The sequence below is a fragment of the Oenanthe melanoleuca genome, chromosome 1A (genome assembly GCF_029582105.1).
Source record: "Oenanthe melanoleuca isolate GR-GAL-2019-014 chromosome 1A, OMel1.0, whole genome shotgun sequence".
NCBI lineage: Eukaryota > Metazoa > Chordata > Aves > Passeriformes > Muscicapidae > Oenanthe > Oenanthe melanoleuca.
The window spans coordinates 49,027,576-49,050,033 of record NC_079334.1 but is presented as its reverse complement, the minus strand read 5'-3'; the positions used below and the strand labels follow the sequence as shown (position 1 = coordinate 49,050,033).

Below are 22,458 nucleotides of genomic sequence, written 5' to 3'. Positions count from 1 at the left end.
ATATCCTTTATAACTTACTGGAATAGAAATGAGTGATGAGATGGTTGATGTTGAGAAATGTCCACAAAAATAATAATTCATTCTAAGTGCAGAGACATTAAAAAAATTCCCCAAGCACTCCCATTTTCATGATGCATTGTCCCTGTTGGTATTTGCACTTACATTCCATTGTTCTTAGCTTCTTCTTAAAACAGAAACATTTTGAAGTACAGATTATCTTTTAGGAGAGGCAAGGAAGCAGTTTATTGTAACACCAAATACATTATCATCACATAACTAGTATTATCCATCACATCAGCTTGCAGTTAAACTAAACTGTTGCTTCATCCTGTTTCTCCCCAAATGGCCCAAAATCTTCTGTTGTGACTGTTTAGAACTTCTGGAAGGCATTTGTGCCACGGGATGTCTTGTAGAACAGTCTGTACAAGGAATCCTTGCAAGCTTCTCTGTCCTCATTGTGGCAAGAGAGGTTCCTCTCCTTCACAGCAGAGCCTGCACTGGGAGATCTGGGTTGTCCTCTGGGGCAGTATACTCTAGCCCAGCATATGGAAAAGGGTCAAAACAGGTGAATTGCAGAGCTAAACATGAGTTGTAGGACAGTTTGTACTCCTTTAATCTCCTAGTTTGCCTCTATTTACTTGACTCCAGTCAAGCAGTTCTAGATACCTGTGGCAGTTGTCACCTTTTATCCTTTTCAGCCTATTTGCAGCCTATTTATTGTTACTTCTCTTATTTTAGTAATGATGGAATTATTTTTTAGAAGTTGTAGTGAGCTATCCTAGCAGCTGTTGGGTCAGACAGGAGGCAGTAGGTGCAAGCAGCCTTTTCTACTTGGCTTTGGGGTGTGAAGTACACAGCTGTGGTTCTTTCTCGTTGGTCTTTTTCTCTGCCACTCCTGCACACTACATCTAATTCCCAAGAATACTGTTAAAATGATGCCACCCTTCATAGGATGCAAAAGAAATTTTTTCTTAGATGGAAAGTGGCTGCATTTTCCCATATGTCTGTTTTTGCCCAAATCCTGGCAATCACAGTAGGGGAAAGGTGCCACATTGATAGACAGGACATCACCACTAAGCCTTCAAAGGCTTAAGAGGATCTACTCTGGTCCTTGTTTTCAGTGACTACCCAAGTTTTGCAGTATTCACAATGTGTCAGTTCTTTTCCAGTTTCCTTAGGCCAAAGAGTGAAGTCAGTGCTTTAACCTTTCTCCCCACCCAAGAATGCCCTTTCTACTCCACCAAAAAAATAAGCCACTAAAACTAATTAGTACAGGGAAAGAAAGTGGCAGGTTATTTGCTTAAGTTGTCAGTTTGCTGGCACTTCTTCAGTTGCTAAAACAGGAAAAAAATAATGTTATGAGACAACATTTCAGGTGGCTTCAGCCCAATTTCTATTTGCTCATGTCCTTTTTGAATATTCAGCTGCAGTGGCAGAATATATAAACTGGAAATGAAAAAGTGGCATTGATCAGTAAAATGATATATGTTCTGAAATAGTGTCCTCACTCTTCTTGAAAGTATTTAGGGTGGTGGTGGGTGTTAGGGACTGAAAGGATCTCAGCAGACCTGCTCTGACTATAGAGTGCCTGGTATTATGTTTAAAATTAGAGTTACAGTAGAATGCTCATTTGAACTAAAAGCTATTAGTCTATACTCAGGTGAAAATGGTTAATGCAGAAACACATTAATGGCAACAGGGAAGTGAAATAACCAATTCTCTTCATCTCTGACAAAATGAACCCAGTGCAATGCCAATGATGAAAACTGTCACTTAACTTCCACTTTCAGTCAAGTGGAATAAAAATTAGAACCACAAGTGACTCCAGAGAAGAATTTAGAGAAGTGAAGGACTGTTTTCCCTTCTTTATTGCATTTTGCCATTTGCTGCAATTTTTCTCACAGATAAGGCAAGAAATTGGATTTTATATTTAGTAACATTGTAGCCTCAGAGGTAGCCTTATCATAAGAGATGAAGTGCTGGGACTACTTGTGAATTGTACAGCACTCAGTAAACACCAAGAAGGCAGAGAACTGAGAAGGTTTTTAGGCAAATGAAGATATGAGTTACTGTTTTTAAGCAGGTGTGTGTTTTTCTCATTTTTCAGATATCAGAGGTAGCTTTGCATAAACTAGTCATCATCTGTTGATTGTGAAATAGATAAATATGCTAAGTAAATGGTTTTTTTCCTAATCCTTTTTAGCAAGATTCAGTTTGCTACTCATTATTTCTATGTAAATATGTTTCCTTTTCAAACTCTTTTTTTTTTTTTTTCTCAATATTTGGTTTTTTCTTTCTGCTTTATTATTTTTGTCATCTTTTGTTGTCCTTCGTCTTCTTCCCTCATACTCAGGACACTTTCCTTCTGGAATTTGCTGGAAAATAGGGACCAATTGTGAGGTGACATCACTGTGTTATATATTCAATTTAACAGCCTTTTTCAATCTTACACTATTTAAAATAGACCCTTTGAAATTCTCATGACCTGGAAATTTCCAGTGGTCACCAAAGGAAGGAGTTCTGGTCAGGCAGAATCAGCATACTGGAGAGCAAGCTGCTAGCTCTCTTATGAAGAGGAAAAACTCTGGAAGCAATGTGCTGATCAGCTCCTAATGCCTTCCTTAAATTTCACTTTACTAACCAAGAAAATGCACCTTGGCAAAAAGAGATTTTGCAAATCACTTCTTTGTGGCATCAGATGGTGATGGATATAACCAAGAACAGTGAGCATGTTGAAATCCTACTCAGTGGAGGAAAAGATTCCTAATATGGTCAAGGAAGAACTCTGCTTTGTATTTCCCTGCTGAAGCAGTTTCATGATTGCTTTTATTGCCATTTCTTGAATAAATTGGGAAAATAGCAGAAGAATAGGTTGCTGGTGACTTACCTGGCTTGGTGACAAGACAAGCCCTGCATTCAACTTGCAAGCAAACAAATGTGTTTGTCAAAGCATAAAACTCTTCTCCCTTCCTTTGGAATTTTGTGTTGCTCAATATAAAGATTTGTAAAGTACTTCTTGTGCTCATGGTCTGTATCAGTCAATATATTAAAATTATATTGAAAATATCTCATGTCTAGCATGGAGTTGGGTTTTTCTTGCTGTGATGCTAATTAACTTCTTCCCCTGGCAGCTGAAGTACCATTTCTGCTGTGAAACTATTGAACTACATGATTTATTCTAGATCCACTGTGTGTGGTCTGTTTTATATCTAAAGCTCCTGAGAAACATCTACAGAGAGTTAATGGATAGAAAAGGCTGTATGGAACTTGCTCAGTCTCCAGTGACATATGCATTATTTCCACAATTAAATGGGAATGATGAGTTGACCATATAGGTGTGATTTCAGACTTCATGGCATTGCCTACAGCATTTGTACAGTCTCCTAGCCAGGGGAAAAGCAATATGCAGAAGGAATAGTGTTTTCTCCAAAGCAGCATATCGGTTTTTCCATGCCATTAATGGACAAAGAATTATAAAAATTTCTTTTATCAGCTCCCTGCTTCTTATGTTTCAACAAACTAAGCATCACAACATTTTTAAATATGCAGATCTATTTCTGCTGGTTTTTTACCTATTTATCAGCTAATTTCTCCCTGACGTAGACAACTGGAAGATGAGAAGTCATTTTGGAAATTGCTTGCTTGTAATTACCCTCATGCAGGGTCTAGCCTGAGCATTCTTAGCATAATCTTTGGGGAAGATTTGCATCTTTTTGGCTGCTAGAGTTGAATACGTGGCTGTGGATCAGCCTGCAGAGATCTAAGGTTATGTGAACATCCACTGCCTGTGTGAGCAAAGTCACTCAGGAGGGAATACATCCAGGTGGTATTTGGAGAAAATCTTCTGCAGGATCCTGGTACCACCTGAGGGCCAGTACCATGATGCACAAAACCCCTCAACATGCTTCATCCTGAGCAATGGGGTTTGGTCAGAGGGGACACTACTGTTAAAGTGAAGGTCACAATGCCTGTTCCAAGTGGAGGCACAGCAAAAATAATCACACCCATGCTCATGTAGGCAGCAATCCACACACTGTGTCACACTAGGTGCAAAAACTACTGTTGCTGTTGTCACCTGTGAAAGAAGGAAAAATGTGCTTGTTTCAAAAGGGTAGCTGGTTAACTTTAATAAATTAATCCAGGAGAAAGCACTGCTCCTGGGTGGAAGAGTTTTGTGGATTTTTATGGTGATTGTCACTATACCTCTGTTTGTTCTTATGCCCAAGGCACGAACGTTGCAGAACATGACTCTGAAATGTGCTGCCATCAGGAACAGCAGTTTGGGGAGACATTGGCTATTGCTTGTGCATTTTGAAACAGCTGGCAAACAACACATCCCAGTGCACTGTGTTGTGTAGTACACTTACAGTCATGTACCTCTGGGGCAGTAGCACACATTTTAATTTTCAAGAGTTTGAGTTTTGGTGGGTTTTTTTTTGCAGTTAGCTGGTTGCTAAGTTGTAGTAAATGTCCACTGTGAAACTGTAGTGCCCCAGAGAGCTGAAGAAAGCAAAGTAAATCACCTGAAAATTTCAACCTGTGATAGTTTTTGAACCATTAATCTTAATAAGAAGCAATTATAGCTTAATGTGCTCACGAAGGCTAGTAGATATATTTAAAAAACAAAAAGGGGAAAAATATTAAATGATTATGTTTCTTTGGATTATGATGATTTATTACTTTAAATTTTATTTCCTTTTTTCACCTTAATGTAATGTTCTACTTTAGAGAGGTTTTAAAAACAAAGAACCACAACCTCACTGTTAGCCAGAATTAAAGATTTTTTTTTATTTATTTCAGATTTCTCAGCTACTCAAAATTAAGGAGGACTGTATATGATACTTCTAAGGGACATAACCTTTCATTAATAAAATAATTATGGAAATTTTGAAGTAGAGTAATCAGAGTTTATAAGTGTGATTTCTTAAAATATCAATATCTTTTGCTTTTACCTGAAGATGAGGACTGTGTTCTGAAGACTCACATAGATTTAAAAATAGGATCCTTTAACTCTGATCATTTCATTGTAAAAAAAAATCAAAATAGTGCCCAGAGGATATTTCTAGGGCATGAAAGAGAACAAGGGAGGAAGAAGACCGGCAAGCAATGCCTAATTTTTTTTTTTTTTCTAAAAATGTGAAAAGTGCTTCTGATTTCAAAATACTGAGCAAATCTCATTAACTAGCTCAATTTCCACTCATCTTCAGCAGCCAAGCGTTATTAGAAGTAGCTATTAAAATACATTGATAACTATTAATGTCTTCTTTGATATAAATGCTATTTCAGTGGCCAATACAGTAATTTTATTCAAGGAGCATAAAAGTAATTAATATTCCTCTTGGATGTATGATGCTACTATATTAAACATTTATTTTTAACCCAAAATGATCTTGTTCTTGTAATGTGCTTCGTTGAACTAATCTAAACATCAATTTAATTTTTTTGGTGGTTTTTCTGTTTGTCTTTCTTTCAAGACCACTGTAAGTGCAGTGAGAACATCATATCTGAAAAAATGTTTTTTTCTCAGCTCCAAGGTATAGCAGCAGGCAGTGCTGGTCATGGTATATATTAATTACTACTAGGAATAAGCCTTTGTGTGGTTTTAGTCTAGAGTAGAACTACTGAGGGCTGTGAGAGCTGGTCCAAAGAACATTGCTCACATTAATGACTGAAAGTGGAATACTTTGTGTTCCTGTGGAGCAGGTTGGTGACATCTCTTGACAGTGACAAGTGTTGCTAATGAGTTGTGGTATGAGAAGCTTTGAAGAGCTGCTGCAGTATCTGCATAGGGGCTATTAATATTGCACATGCTTTGTTTTGCCTCAAGTAATGCTTCTAGCACAACATGATGATGCATGACACATCCAATTTTTAAATAAGAAACTTATTTCAATTCCTTTTAGTTTGCAGGGAGAGTATTTTCTGTCTTTTGCAGAAATTTTAGAGCTCAGTTTAGCCCTGAAAATTGCTGTCTTTTTTTAAAAAAATACTCAATGTGTCACAAACTCAAGAGTTCTGGTAATTGTACAAAACACAGCAGGAACTTGAGTACAGAACACATCAGAAAAATATATCAGAAACCTGAAAAGCTTTCATAGACTTGAATATTCCTTGGACTTCCATCAAAGTCCTTTTTGCCCTTGTTCAGTCCTTATCAAAGAGGTACTTCTGTTCCTTTTTATTTTTTAAGTGACAAATTTTAATATTACATAGTTGCCATTAATCTTAATACAGTCCCTGCTTTGCTTCTGGTAAGCTTAAAGAAGAAGAAGAAGAAAATTCCTTTAAAACAAGAACACATCCTTAATAACAAAATGTTGCTCTCTGTCTGTGTCTGGGTGATAGGGTGCTTCTGAAAAAAATCTCCAAAGAGAAATATCTGTAGCCCTTACAGGACAGTCTTCTTTCTGTTCTAACATTAATGTGTTTTAAGGATGCCTCAAACATCAGCTGCAGTACATTGTCCTGAGTAAACACACTGGAGATCTAGGTGGTGAACTCTGGTTCAGTCTTTGTGCAGCTGTAGGAGGGCAATGTTTGGCCCTCATGCAAAAATACATTTACAATAGTGTCAGCCTCTGGTGGAGTCTTTGGAAGAGTGTCACCATTAAAGAATGTGTTTGGATTGGTGGTGCTAGCCCAATGGCCACACTGTAGTTCTTGCAGCTCCTTAGCAAGCTTCAGGAGGTCCACAGAGACCTGCATAGTCCTTATTAGAAGGACATAATGTACTTTCACAGGTAAAATAATGTGCAGCATCATTTGGAGCCGTTGATGCAATCAGTTATGAATGCTTAGTGTAGGTAATGGAGCATTTCTTATGGTCTGCATCAGATGCCTGTTACAGCTTTGATTAGTAGTCTGGAAGAAAGAATTGTTTTATTCTTCATTCAGAATGGCATACGAGTAATCATAGTAATAGGAGGAAGAACTCCTGGGTGACCAGTTAAGGTCCTCTGTGCAATGGCTGTGGTGTGTATTTCACCTTGTTATGAATGGGTGGTTTAGATTTCTTTAAAAAGCCTTATGAAAGATATTAGCAAAAGCATTTTTAATATGGTGTTGTGAAAATGCAGCTTAACAAGGTTCAATGTCAATGTTTACTCTGCTACTCTGTGGCACAGTTGAACAGTTGATTCAAAACTACAAATGCATAAATAAAGCTACCAAGGCCAAAGTTTCATATTAAAAGGTTACACACAATGTCGGTCACTTACCAAAGATCTGCCATTGTAAAAAGTCTCAGCCTTGAGAGGCTCAAGGGAAGATCACTGGGATACAGCCAGGCTGTTTAGCTGGGAGGGCACAAAGAAAACTCACTTCATCTCTCATATATATGGAACACAGTGGTTGGCTTTCAGTAAAATTTCCTGCAGTGGGAGAGGCATGCATGAACCTTCTTGTACCCACAGCCTCTTTGTTCCTTCATAAACAGGTCTTGGAAAAGCCATTCATGTGTGAACTGCCTGATCAGTGCTCCCAGGTCACATGCACTGGTGCTCACTTGAGTCACTCTGCTCCTTTTTGGGCTTTCAGAGAACACATAGAGGAGTTTGTGGCCAAGCTGTGGCACAGGCCATGACCTCTGTTGGAGCTGGTACCAAACTGCTGCTTGTTTGGCCACGTGGCTTAGTGCATCCATCACACCTATTACTGTGCTGTTACAGAATCTATTTTGCAGGTTTGGAGTTGGTTGGCTTTTTCTTGTGGTTTTTTTTTTTTTTGTTTGTTTGTTTTTTTTTTTTGTTTTTTGTTTTTTGTTTTTTTTTTTCCCCACAAGACTTATCCCGTTATATTAGCAATACATTGATTATGTGATCTTGCAAGAATATGAGATTTTGGGTGGGAAGTGTCTATAAATATTCTTGATTTCTCACTGTCTTCTGCATCTCTCATTGGCTATGTAGACTCATGTGATGGAAGGTTAAATATTGTTTATGAACAGTATGAAGTAGCTGAAATAAGTTTGAAGTCATGTGTTTTACTTGTGAAGCTATTAGAGGAATGTATCATTTGAATTTGCAGACTGTTAAAAAAAGGAAAGCCTTAATATCCTTGCACCTGTTTGTTTTGATAAGTTTTACTGCTGAATGGAATTTCTGACTACTAGTTGTTTTGAAATGAGATTCAATATATGTGTGGCCTTTTGAGGAATTTAATATAAACATTAATTGCCAGTAACTATATCAGGTCTCATTATGGGTAGGCATTTAACCTTAGATACTTCTGTTTACATAAAAGGAAATGTATCATGGTAGAGCTGGAGCATAATGTGATTAGCATTTATTGGTGATGGGGTTTTTTAAATAATCTCTTTGGGCAAATACTTTTAGGTTTAATCCGCAGCATTTCTGTACAATATCAATTAGGATATCTTTTGAAAAATACATTTTATAGCTAACCACATTTTAAAATGCACTACAAGAGTTATCCTTTCAATGGCATGATGTAGTTCAAACCCTACCCCAGGCACACATCCATTGCTTGCACAGCTGACTGTGCTGCACTCTCAGATTTTTGTTGGTTGCATCTTGCAGAGAAACAGTTTCATGAGCCTTGGTACTATAAATGAGCTACATGCAGGCCACGTAGAGTCCTGGAAAGATTGACTTTGCCAAGGCCCTTCTAAAAGAAGAGATGGAAACAACCATTCTTAGACATTGGAAAGATTTTACAGAATGCTGGAACTGATTTAATTGGTTTAATGTTGTAATTTGCCTTGTCATATCTTAGAGTATGACTAGTGGGGAGGGGCTTTTTATGTTGGTCTTTGGTGATTTTAATTGTTAATTATTAATATTGATTGTGGTGTTTCTTTAGTTTTTTGGTTTTTTTTCCTTTGTGCTTTTTTTTTCCTCCTGGATTTCTGTCTCATTGTGAGTAAATTTTAAATTAGCTGCTGTTAATTCAAAGTTCATCTAATCTAGCTATTATGAATTTATTCACAAATTTTTTTAAAACTACGTAGTTTAAGTATTTAGTGCAGAAACCTGGTTTCAACATGGTCACTTGTTTCTTTATGGAAAACAGGACAAATTTGGCTTGTATAACTTTCATATAAAGCTGACTTGTGTAGTAGCAAAGTACTAGACTGTGTTCCTTTATATAGGGATTCTTTTGTATTTGTGTCCATGCCTAACTGTTTCTGTTTCTTTTTTTCTCTTTTACTTTTAAAGGTATTTCTCAAGAGTGACCGGGTTGCAAGAATGGTCCACAGTGGAGGATGTTCTGCAAGTGACTTTAGAGATGTTTTTAAGAAAAACATAGAAAAAAGAGTCCGAAGTTTGCCGGAAATTGATGGGCTAAGCAAAGAGACAGTGTTGAGTTCTTGGCTAGCCAAATACGATGCCATATACAGGGGAGAAGAGGACTTTTGCAAACAGCCAAATAGAATGGCCCTAAGTGCTGTATCAGAGCTGATTCTGAGCAAGGAGCAGCTTTATGAAATGTTTCAGCAGATTCTAGGGATCAAAAAATTGGAGCACCAGTTGATTTATAATGCCTGCCAAGTAAGTATTGGTGTCATGTGTTGTGTCCACAATGTCTCCCCTCTGCCAGCTTCCACCCTGTGTGTAGAATCCTTCAGTTTTAGGTACATCTCTGCAGTCCAAGGAGATGAGACTGCTCAGCAAGGGATCTTTGCATGATCTGATTGCTGCTGAGCACTTGTATAAAGGTATGCAGAGTGTGTGGTGCTTAGGCTAGAGGGGTCTCCTTTAGCAGTGTCACACCCCACACAGTTTGAGGGATTCTGAGGAATGTGCTGTGCTCTGTACATCTGCATACCCTCTGAAAAATTACATATGCATGCACCTACATTTCTGAGCCTGTGTGTTAATCTTTAAAAGAAATTTGCTGCCTATAAATAGATATTCAGGTGATTCAGGCTCCTATTGGATATCCAGTGCCTAAGAAGGTTCATTTGTTAGAACTAAATGTGCTTCAATTTAAACATCCTCTACAAAGCTAATTTTCACATTTCTGCATTGTTGTTTTGTTGGATAAATGATTTTTCCTGTAGATTACTGAGGCCAAGACAGTCCATTCAACAGCCATATTTAGATTTATGTGTATAAGCTCTCACTAATCAGTAATATAGTTGGAATGTAAAATTATTTTATTAACCAGTGTTCATAGTGTAAATTAACAGTTACTTATGGAGGAAAAACCTGAAGAAAAATAAGGTATTTTTGCAAGTCTCACAACCAAGCAGCATAGATGAAACATTTAAACTGAGATCACACAACTTCTTACTCTGTCTATAAATACTCAACCAGATTACAGCTAAAATGTTTTTCATGTATGCTGAAGGCTGGTTTGTAGTTACAGGCCATCTTAATATAGGAACAAATTATATGTATTAGTGTAGCATGAAATCATGTACATGATTGAAACATCTGCAGTGCATCACACTTCTGCTGAATCAAATTATGAGCAGTGTTTTGAATTAAAAGAAAGAGAAATTATTCCTTCTTATTTTTTTTTCCTATTTGGCCCCTCTTTTTTCCTTTTGCCTCTAAATTCACATTCATGTCTATCACTGAGCCTCTGGGACATGTGGGTTGGTAATAAGATGAGGAAGCATTGAAATCTGGGATAATCATTCTGCTTAATTTTGTGAGGGTTTTATATACAATAGAACATAGAGGCATGGGAGGCATAAGTTTGGATAAGCCATCAGGAGGTCCTTCAGTCCAGCCTCCTGCTCAAGGCAGGGTCAGCTTTAAAAGCAGGGTCAGCTGTGAGACCAGGTTACTGAGGGTTTCACCAGGCAGGTCTTAAAACTTCCAACAGTGGAGACACACTGTGCAAACCTTCTGGGCAACCTGTTCCATTATCTGAAAACATGAAAAAACCACTGTGTTTTCCAAGTATATAACTTGTTACTTATAGTAGAAACTCAATATGGATTCCTCTCACCTCTGGTGTCTGGGGATTGCTAAGTCTTGCTTTGTACATTTCTGTGTGTGATCAAAATCTGCTGTGAGTTTGCACTGGGCTAGAGGAAAACAAAATAAGTGTGATCTGTAGAACTTTGAACAATTAAACAAGAAAATTGTTCTTTTAGTCTAGAAGTGGTTTTGGTCATACATCCACTAGGTTATTGTATCTGTATACTTGAAGGTCTCTTTATTTTGGTTGGTATGTGTATAAAATTTGATGGACCAAAACTGTTTGGCAAATATCAACAATTTTCTGTCTTAAATTCTTGTTCCATCACCCATAGAGAGACTGAAACATCCCAGTGGCTAATTTTTGTCTTCTAACTTGGTAGAATAGTGAGCATGGAATGGTTGTATTTTCTTATTTTTTTGCTTGCAAATTAAAGAGAAAATAAACTTGTTGTGTGTAATAAGGGAGAAAGATTGACCACCCTGAAGTGTGCAAAAATGACTCAGTGGAATTAAGAGAAGGCATTTCTCTTGCTCTTCCTGCTTTTGAGCACTGAAGGTTGTAAAATCTCTGTGCCGGTCACTGAAGTACACAGATTCATATAAGTATTGGAGGATGGGAAGTGATTAAAATAATCTACCTCTTCAGGAGCAGATTCATGAGCATCTATGTACTTCAAGCTGGAAAGAATGGAGAAGCTATACCCTTGCTTGGGGTTCTAGCTTTGTGCAGATTTTAGTTTTCTGAGGCAAAGAGGAGGTTACTTTGCTAAAGCAAAAACTTTTATTATGTACTCCAACAGAGTTCCTACCAACAACAGTTTTCATATCCTGCTCCTGTGGTCCAGTCAAGCATATAATAGACCAAAGTTATGAGAAGAAGTCTGTTGCAAAGAAAATGACAACAATCATACCTAGCCTTGCCAAAAAGTGCAGTGTAGACAGCAACCAGTCTCTGATAATGTAATATCTTTTCTTCTTTGGTGAAATCCCTTATTTCTCATTATAATTTTAATAATATTTTAGTTTAGGCTGTATCTTATTCCCTTCTATTGACAGTGTATTTATAGAAGATGAGATGAAGTTCGACTCGGATTTCAGTCAGCACCAGCAGTTTTCATTGTGCCCTAGAAGCCTCTATCTGTCTTTGTATGGAAATGCTCACTTTCATTTCCCTTTGCTGCTGCTGTTTAGAATACTAGAGACATGAAGATAATGATAATCAATAGTGTCTGGGAGCAGTGAGATAAAGTCCAAGTCCAAATAGATGTTAAAATTGTATTTTTGATAGAGCTTTTGATTAGTTTGGCTTCTAGCCTGTGCTTCTAGCAGAGGATCAGATATATGAAATTTTGTATATTTTCCAGCTCTGAGAAACAGCTGCCCTTAAAAGCAAATCTGTCCAGTTATAATTTGTGCAGAAAACTCTTTTTCCTTTCCCCCATTTTTTATACCTTCCAGTCCTTTGGAAATAGGAAAGAGAAAAATGTCTTACAATGTTGATGATAAGAGTAAATTATCCTGCTCCTGCAGGGCTGCTAATCAGACAAGGGTGCTCTGTATAACCATAAGAGGTATTGTCTGCCAGCCTCCTCCTTGTGACTTCCTCAGCATTTAGAAACTTTTCATTGGATTTCAGTGGCTTCTGCTCCCCAGCCTGGTCTAAATGGAGCATTCCCTTCCACTCTTAAACCATTGGAGTCTTGATATCCCAGCCCAGCAGACAGTTCTGCTGGGGTGTGGGCTCCTGTGGGTCCACAGTGATTGCCATTCTCCATCCTTCATGTGATAGCAGGGAGAACCAGTGTTCGTTCAACCAGCAGAAAAACCTAATCAGAAATAACGTGAGTAATAATAGATCAGCTCTCTGACACTCTCAAACAGAGTCCACATAGCTATGGGAATTTTATGCATTTTTCTTTGAAGAATAACTTTTTTTCACTATCTTTTAACATAGGCTAAATGCCTTAGCTTGTACTTAGGCAGTGAGCATTAACAAGATCACATTGGGATGCTGAAGACTTATGTGATCTTGTTTTCAACTTCACAATTAGAGAAAGGCCAGAAACTGCTGTCAACCACCCCATCTCTTTGTAATTAAAAGGTTCAGTGTTGTAAATGTTAAGACTTTCACCTGATTCTTATCTACATTATGTTGCCTCAAGCTGTGTTATATGATAAAGAAATGATTGCAAATTAGCTGGGATCTAATGTGCTCCTTGACTTGCATTTTAGATGCTTGGCCAAACTGTTTCAATTTATTTGAGAGCTCAAGAATGATACTTTTTTTTGGTTATTATTATTTTCTGTTAGAAGATAACTTTTCAGTAAGTCGAACTGGAAGTCCAACTCAAACTGATTTGTGGTCATACACTATTATTCTGCTTCAGCAGAATTTCTTTGTCAGCTGAATTGTAACTCCACACAGGAGTTTATTTTATTTTGAAAGTGCTGATGCCTAAAGAGGCTACCTGGAGCAGAGGCTAGACAGTGCTAAAGGAATAAAACAGGTATTTTATTAAAAGGCCTTCAAAGGATACACTTGGGCAGTACAAGATGGACCCAAGATGGACAACAGGTCATGAGTTTTCACACTTTTATAAGTTTTGGTCCATTTACATGTTTGGGTTAATTGTCCAATTACAGCTTCAGGTTATGAAGCCAGTTTGCTCTCCTCAATTCAGTGTTTACACTTTTTGGGCCCAAAGCTGCAGCAGTGTCCTTGGTTCTCAGGCTGGAAAAGGATTGTTTTGTCTAACTGAACTGTGAGGAGAACTTGCTAACACTTTATGTGCAGTTCAGAGTCACACACCAATGCAGTACAGAATCTTAAAAATGTAAAAGCTAAAACTTAAGGTATCAGTGCCTTTTATAGGGTTGCCTTTTTTGGCCTTCTTGAGTGCCCAGAGGAGGGAACAATACTTTTCATAATGAAAGAATGCAAATCATATTCTTGTTTTCTAACAAGCAATAAATAACTTTTAGTTTAATGTAACAGTTTTTAAGAATTATTTTTTGCTAAGTGTTTTCATCTTGACAGTTCTGGGAATCAACCACAAACTAATTCTTTTGGAAATAGCTTTAGATGGTACTTTGCTACAAGATATAATTATCTGCTTAAAATCCTTTTATTGTGTCTGATCCTTGATTATCTTTAGCTTTTGCAAGATATAAATCCTTGTATAAGTGTCTAATATTGAGAATGATGGCTTATATTGTATCTTCCAAAATAAATATCTTTATTTTTAATTCTAAGAGTAGTTTCTGCCAAGAACTTCTGACTGGTCTGCTTATGGTGCTGAATACAATTGGAGTCTTTCACCCAGCACTTTTCTGAGGCACAGTTAATTATGCAGTTTTGGAAATAAGTCAGGTTAAGGGCAATTTAATTTGCAGCAAGGCCTTTGTGACTTTTGTATGTTTTTAGTTCTGATCCTTTCCTTGGTAAAATGATGAGAAATAGTGCAGTTATTTCACAGATCACAGAATTTCCCATACTTCTGAATATTTTCTGTAGAAACTTTCATACCCTGTATAAGTTATGAGGACAGGTGTGAATTTATGAAGCAGAAAGAATAATAATGCCTTTGTACAGAAGGTTTCAGTGTAGTGTTGATAATCTTCTTGAAGTGATTAAACAAGTACTAAGATTCCACTTAGTTTTCAGACCAAAATTTAAACGGATTAATTATTTTTTTTAAGTTCAGGCCTGGCACAGGGAAAAAAAAATTGTATGGGCTGTATATTCTAAAACATGTAAGTATGTATATCTGCAGGTTTTTTAGTCACAAGAAAAGACACTGGCTCTGTGAGATGCTCTAATGTGACCAGGGCTTCTGTTAAGCCAGTGTATTTCTGGTGGTCACCAATGCCTGTCATTCCTTACTTCATGCACAGTTATACCCTGTACAACAAAGTGACCTGTGAACAATATGGGCAAGGTCCATTGCTGTATTTTCAAGTTAACATCAGGTGATAGCTAAGACATCCACTGATGCCTTAAACATCCCACAGAGCTCAAAATGTCCTTTCACCTGGCCCAAAATATTCCTATTGGCCTTTAAAAAAAAATAAAAAATCCCACACCGCAGTTTTGTTCTCGTCACTGCTTTATGCAGGAGATCTGCTACTTTTGAGCCTTACCTGCTGAGAGTTTACTGCTGATGCACAGCCCCAGCATGGGGCAGGGATTTTGCTCTCTAGATAAAAGACATTTTTGCAGACACTGCAGAGTGGATGCAGACAGGGAGGAGTCAGGGTAGAAGCTGTCAGGCCTCTCAGTGGGCAGAAAGGACTGCAGGGTATGAGAGATGGCTGGGGAGAAGAAAAGCAGTGATTTTGGGGGACTGTGGGAGGCTGTAGAGTTATAGTTAGTATTCGAGTATTGACTGGATTTTTACATGCAAATGGGAGTCTAGAAAGTTTATGCACATTGCCATGGGATAATAGTGATGTCCTTTCTTAGAGAACAGGTCAGTCCTTTAAAATTGTCCTGTGTGTCTTCCAACCTGAAAAGTGCTTCATGCCTTTTATAGCAGAAAAATTCCAATAACCACACTTCAGGCTTATTCATACATCTGCTTTTAGTTTCTAGTCCCTGTAAATACCAGAATATATCTTCCTCCATGCTGTCCTCCTCTCCCCCCAAAAACAAATTGCTTTCTGATTGATTTTACCCTCTTCAAGGGAAAGAAAGATTGGCCAGTCTGTTTTTGAGCAGAATAATTCAAACCAAATGTTTCAATGAAGAAATAAATCATCATTTCCTACAGGATTTTAGATGTTGCCTTTTGTTCATGAGATGTCACTCTTGATTACATGCATATAGGATTTTAATATGAAATTATTTCAGTAGTTATATTTTCTTAAATTTTTTTTCTGAGGTGCTTCATTGGTATTTTACCTCCATTCAAGAGGTTTGGAAAGGTCTTGCTCAAGACAAAAAATTTCAGTCTTGGAGGAATAGTGCTGCAACCTTAACCATTCCTCCCAAGATTACTTATGTAATCTTCTTGTGAGAAATTCAGAGCTAAAATGAATGGTGTTTCTCAGGCCAGTTTGGATTTTCAGCTTAATAACATGAGTTCTGATGAAAAAGGAAGTCTTGTAACCCCAGGTGCTTCAGTTCTGTTAGCATGCAGTGATGGTACCTAAATAGGCTGGAGGGAGAATGCTTTAGCTCCTGTAAAAATATTTATTTTCTATAGTGGCAGAGTTTACTTTCAAAAAAAAGTCTCTAATTGGCCCAAAGGTTGTTGATTTGTTCTCATTTACTCTAATGATAAAAAAGTGATGGGAAGAATATTAAAATATCCTCAGAAAAGCAAGTTACCTTTTTACCATTCTTAAGTATCTGGCTTGTTTAAGTATCTGAACAATGTTTAGAAGCCATGCAAACTACATAAAGAAATACTTAGAATTATTTTTGTTTGTAGCTAAAGCAATACTGAGAAAATACCAGGGAGAAATTTTGTGTAGGCAGCATTAATACATTTTCACTACTTGAGGTACTTCTTATTCAGCTATTGGATGAGGAAAATTTGCTTTGACATACACAGTTAAAAGAAGAGCAAGTGGATCTTCTGAAAACTATGAAATTATTCAAAGCTTTTATTTATCCAGTATAAGCGTTAAGAAAAAAACTCTGAAGGATAGTTTTGCACTTTTAATTTTAAGATGAAACTTACATGTGGATTTTTCTATCATCGAGCTCTTTATGCATATTTGGCTTCTGTTTTGTATCTGCATGAGGGAACTGGACATTTAGGGTCTCTAGTAGACTGAGAGAGTATCAGCAGTCATAGGCTAGCAGATTTCCTTCTGTTGTCTGAGTGGGCATCCTCATAGACCTGTTCTGCTGGGCATCACCTCTCTTGCCATGAGAGGCATCAGCAGAGAGAAGCTGAGGGTCAATCACCCATCTTCCCTGCTCTGTCTTATGCCTGCTCTGAGGATGAAATCACAGACACTGGGGTTTGGGCTGCAGGTCTTTCTTTGAAGCTGCTCTGTTTTCTAGGACTGTCTCTGGCATTCAGTGAGTGAAGGAACAGCAGCAGAATGGCTGTGTTAGCACAAAGAAATGAGGAAGTTGGTTTGGGCTTTGTTACAGGAGATCCTTTGAAGCTTTTAATTTTACCTAGCCTGTGTTTCTTCCCCTAAATACTCTTTTGGAGCTTTAATGAAGTAATTAATGGTGTTTTGACATTTGCTTGAGTTAAGGGAGTTAAGCTTGCCTGAACACTCAAAGCCAAATATATCCGGCATTTAACTTGCACTTATATTAAAATCACCAGAGCATTTGACTCATCATGTTTTATATCACCAGATGAGAATAAAATTTATCTACTTTGGTATTAAGGAATAAAAATAAATCTTTTCTACAAAGGCTGTTGTATTATTAATTTTTTTTAATATATTTTAAAATCTTTTTTAAGGAGAGATTCTCTTTCTCAGGTAGGTGAATATAAAACAAATTATTTTTACAGCCACATTTCCAGACTGATGATTAAGTTTATTAATGTGTCTGCTAGCTTATATGTGCATTTGAATGAATCACTGTGAGCAAGCTGAATAAGTTAATGACCCTTAGCATGAATTTGTCACCTGTTCTTCTTATGGCATGTTAGTATTATAAATTTCCTCTTTATTAATTTGAAGTAAAGAAGTTTTGCTTAGACAATCCTTTGTTTCTCTGCAGCATTTTTCATTCTGGGGAGTCTTCAGCAGTTATTGTGTGGCTACTCCTATGGAAAAGCCACAGGAAATTAATTACCCTGTTTCTGTACCTTTCTGGCTCACTGGTAGTGAATTTTTGTTCTGAAGCTTAGCTGCTTTTTTCCCCCTTTTAGGAGTTTTTGAGGAGAATCCTCTTAGCTTCTTCAGAGGAATTTTCTTTGCAACCAGCTGCCAGGCCAAGGCCTTAAGGGTTCCTGTATCCTGCATAAGGAAAGATGCAGGTGAATGTGGAAATGAGCTGTCTCTTTCTCTCTCTCTCTGTGTATATATATATATATATATATATTTATGTATTTATGTGTGTATATATATATATTTATGTGTGTATATATATATATATATGATAGATACATATTTTGGCTGTAAACTCAGTATCAGGAAGAACTTCTTTGACCATTGGAAAAGGCTGCTCAGAAAGGTCCCATCTGGACACTTTAGGTTTAACCCTGCCTTGGCAGGGAGGTTGGACTAGATAATTTCCTGAGGTCTCCTCCAAACATTCCTATACTGTGATATTTTAAATAGAAATGTAATAGCAGCTCCATAATACAGGGTGGACTGCCCTATGCAAGAGTAAAATGGTTGAGAAATCTACAGATCTCTTTGAATGAGCTGTAATTTGTGTGTTTATTTTTTGTCCTCTAGGAAGATATTTTTGTACCTGTCCTAAAAATGAGAGAACTCTCAGGACACCTTTTCAGCTGTCTCCTCTGCTGAGGGCATCCTGATCTCTAGGATCTAATCTCTCAGTCTCTAAGCTTTCAGGCTGTCTATCCCAGATACCTTCTCACCTTGAAAGTGGATTGATTCTCAACAGAAGAACCATGATGCAGGGAGATGCTGCTTTCCCTTTCATTTATTCCCATACTCTGTATTACAAGCTTCAAGGATAGTTGTTGAGATTCAGTCTGGTGTCTGTGCCAAAGCTGTCTGACTTGTGATTAGATGTTCATAATTTCAAACTTCTGAAATGTTTACAAGGAAGTGCCTGATTCTCTCTCTAGGTCTTCTGTAGGTAGATGAATTATCTTCATTTTAGTGCTATAGGCATTATATAAAAATTCTTAGGGCAACTAAAATAACCTTGGTCAGTAACATGAGTAGAGATTAAAAGAAAATAAGTCACCCTCAGACTAAAAGTTTACAGCCTACTGGGAAAAAGTAAGAGAAGAGTAAAAATAGGATTCATCTGTACTTTTTCCTTATAGGAATCTGTTTCTTGAGATAATGAATAAATAAATTGACTTCCAGACATTTTAGCTGTAAACAGAAAAATTCTGAAATAAAATTGAGGCTACATGTTTGGTAGAAATGTCAGCTTCTAGCTGATGTTGAAAGGAGGTGTATGGAAACACTCTGGGACTGTGGCAGGAGAAATATCCCTTTGCAAACGCTGGAAGGGAAGAGTCACTCCCAGTAGCACCTCTGAATAAGCTGTCTTCCTAACTGGTTATGTAGTGCCAAGGTATTTTTAATGGGGGAACACTTAAACTTCCTGTAAATGAGGGAAAACAGTACTGACCCATGCCTGAGAGAGCCTCAAGGTATATACAATTTCTGGAGAAGCTTTGTTTTATTCCTAGGAGCACTATAAACTCATGTTCCAGTCAATCTGGCAGTCTTCTCATTGTACTGTGCCTTTTCTCAGGAGGCTGGAGACAGCAGAATCTTGCCTGAAACACCTTTGCCTCCTGTGGGAAACTCTTCTGAATGATATTCCTTTTTTACTATACTAGAACAACTATTTTGCCTTAAAGATGGATAGCAGACTTTCTGTAACTGGTGTTTTCGCACGTTTGGTGTTAGCAATCTCCATGTTTCCAGGAGAATAGAAGCTGGAAGTTTGTAACTTCTAGCAGCAGGAGAAAGGATCCCTGTCTCTCTGCAGTTCTAGAAAACTTGTTCAGGACCCTGGCTGCAGGGGAGGATGAGTCAGGTCTGTTGTGGGAAAAGTGCATGTTAGACACTCAGGTCGTGGGGTGGGACCAGAGGAAAGACGAAGCAAAGTGTTATTTGTTGTCTTCACCCTGTCTCTGGTGGTCACACCTTTATACCTGCTCCTAGCCTGAATCTGATGGTAGAAAGATTCCTGAGGCCCTTTCAGCCTTCCAGCTACTGCCCCTTAACCTGTGCAAGCACCAGTGACATGACCAGACATCCAAGGTGACTGTAGGACTGACAACAACGATGGCCCAGGATGGCACATCCAGCGTGACCAGGAAGCAAAGGTGTGATTGTGGACAGGATTTTAAACTAGACTGTCTTTTGGGCCTCACTTCACAGATCAGAACCTTCAAAAGTAGCAAAATTCTCATGGTGCAATACAAATTTGAAGTTTGCCTTCTTTTACGTTTGCCTCTGGATTAAATATATTCTTCAGTCCTTACTCAACTATTTGGGATTTTTATTTTGTGGATGGGTATCTATACATCACACCACCACTGACTCCTAGAAACAGGTGGAAATACAGAATATTTTCCAGGTTATGCTGTAGAATAGAACAGAAAGGGAGAAAATTGGATTCCATTTCTGCTATCTTCTAGCTAGCTTCTCCACATCATATTTACAGAAAGTTGTCAGCCTGAATTCTGTCTAGGTAAATCAACAATATTTAATTATTTTAAAAGATATTGACATGACATTCAAGGTGCTTTTGCTTACTTAACGCAATTCTCATTAACTTTTATTGCCCTAATTGTATATATTCCCTTTGGTTTCAACACCCCAAAGAAATTCTCACTAGTGATTAATAAGGCAAGAAAATATTCTGCATGATATTTTTGGAGAGTGAGTAGGGTAAGCAGAAGGAGAGGGGATTTCCTTATGGAGCAATGATGACTTCAGGAAAACTGAAAACACTGTGAGCCACTTTAGGACATAAATATGCATATACCAGCAAGGTTTGCATGCTAATCTTCTGGTTGTCTTGGATATGGTAATCTCTGTGCAGGTGGTGGGAGAGGATGAGGGTGGAAGACTTTTTCTAAGTAGGATCAGGATATGAGTCATAACTAATTTAAGGCCCATCATGTCCTGCCTAGGGTGGGTGTGGGAGGGTATTCCCTAGGCAGAACCTGAAACTAAGTTGTATTTAAGGTGACAGCCAGTATCTATTTCAGCAGGGTCCGGGGGAAGGTGAGAGAGGGAATACACACGCCCATTTCTTTGATCATCTTACTCACCAGAGATTACCAGTGCAGCTGGGACTTCCACAGTGTCCATGTAGGCGTGCAGATAACTGCTTAAGCACTTTAAATAACTCTGGAGGCTTTTCCATCTCTCCATTGATTACCTAGGGACCCCACGTTTCTGACTTGAAAGATACTTTATTTAGATGGTTCAATAAGCTCTCTAAATAGCTCTGAAGCTTTTTGCCCTGCCTAGCTGTAGGAAGAACACCCATGCAAATAAGAAGACAAAGACTTGAGTGAAAAAAATTAGTAAAAATTAAGCTATTTCATGTGTGCATATTAATAATTTTGTGGTGGCAAAGTTGGAGTGGAAGGTATTTTCATAGTTGGCAACAACTGAAGAGTTTGACCTTTACAGTGCAGAAGACAGCACTGTGATGAGTGTGAAAAGTCTGTCTTGATGGTATCCCTGAAGTCCAGTATGCAGATGTGGAAACCAAAATGCTGTTGGATAAAAAATGTTTACAGTATGGTATTTTACAGACTTAATTTTTCCTATTTCTATTCATAAAAAAAAAAAAAAAAAATGCTTTGCATCCATGTCCTGGATTTATCTGAAGGATGTATTCATAGTATTTATTGTGACTAAATATGTAAATAGTAAGAGCCTGTCATTATTATCCTTCCTTCTGTCACAGCATAATGTGCTTTCCTTGTGTTTTCATCCAGTCTAGCAGTGGTGGCCAAACATTGTAGTTTCAACAAATAAGAAGTCCACTGATCTGTTGCATTGCAAATGCCAAGAGAAAGAGAGGCAGAAAATTCAATTGTGTGTAGTGGCACTTCTGACCTGTACTAACATCTTGTTTCTCCTTTATAATCCCCTACTGATTCACTAATTTGAATCCTATTGTGATTCTAATCAAATCTAATTCTGCAGTTTAATATTTATGTTTTTTATTCAAAAACAGTGCTGCTCTAGACACCCAGTGGTCTGACTCCTTATCTCACCCCATGACACTTTTCTGAAGGACAAACTCTGTTTTAAATATCCAAGTAGCAGTAATCTTATGGTGCAGTCTTGATGTTTTCAAAGAAGGTTTTGGATAAAAGTTTCATATGTTTTCCTTTTGATTGGTTCCTAGGGAATTTAAGTGTTGTTTCTATCTGGCTCACTCTGTTTTGGAGAATTGTTGCATGTTTATTCAATATGTTGTGTCCTGGAAAAGGCAGTGTAAGGAAACCTCTGACTTTACAGATGAGATAAAAATGTTGTGTCTACTCTAATGTTGCTTGAGCTGCAGGGAACTGAAGGGGATCTCCAAAACTGCATGGGCAGGAGTGTGACAAGATATGATTTCATGTAGGAGATATGATTTGTAGGAGATTGAAAATGGAAGCAATGCTTCTGTATATGACTTTTGGAGAATTTCCCAAACCTTTTGTCATGGGAAGTGATGAGGGCAGAGGTCCAAAAAGGTTGGGACAAGTTGTTGGAGAGCAGGCACATAATTTGACATTAATAGGATTTTTTCTGTGTGTGCCTTATAACATGCTACACATTTCCTCAGGCTCCACAACCATCCTTAGGATGTTTCATTTGGAGAACAGCCAGGCCTCAGCATTTATCCAAATAACCTCTTTTGTTATATCAACAGTTTTGGTCTATAGGGACCAAATTTAGGGGGAGTTTAATGTTG

General features: G+C 37.8%; 1 protein-coding gene across 6 annotated transcripts in view; it reads left to right on the top strand.

Annotated features, from left to right (window-relative positions):
• Positions 1 to 22,458, top strand: part of CADPS2 (calcium dependent secretion activator 2) — a 274,255-nt gene that overhangs the window by 78,225 nt on the left and 173,572 nt on the right. For all 6 annotated transcript variants that reach the window (XM_056481832.1, XM_056481831.1, XM_056481828.1 and 3 more), the window contains exon 3: positions 9,177 to 9,509. In XM_056481832.1, coding sequence (XP_056337807.1) covers positions 9,177 to 9,509 — 333 coding nt within the window. The remainder of the gene's footprint in view (positions 1 to 9,176; positions 9,510 to 22,458) is intronic.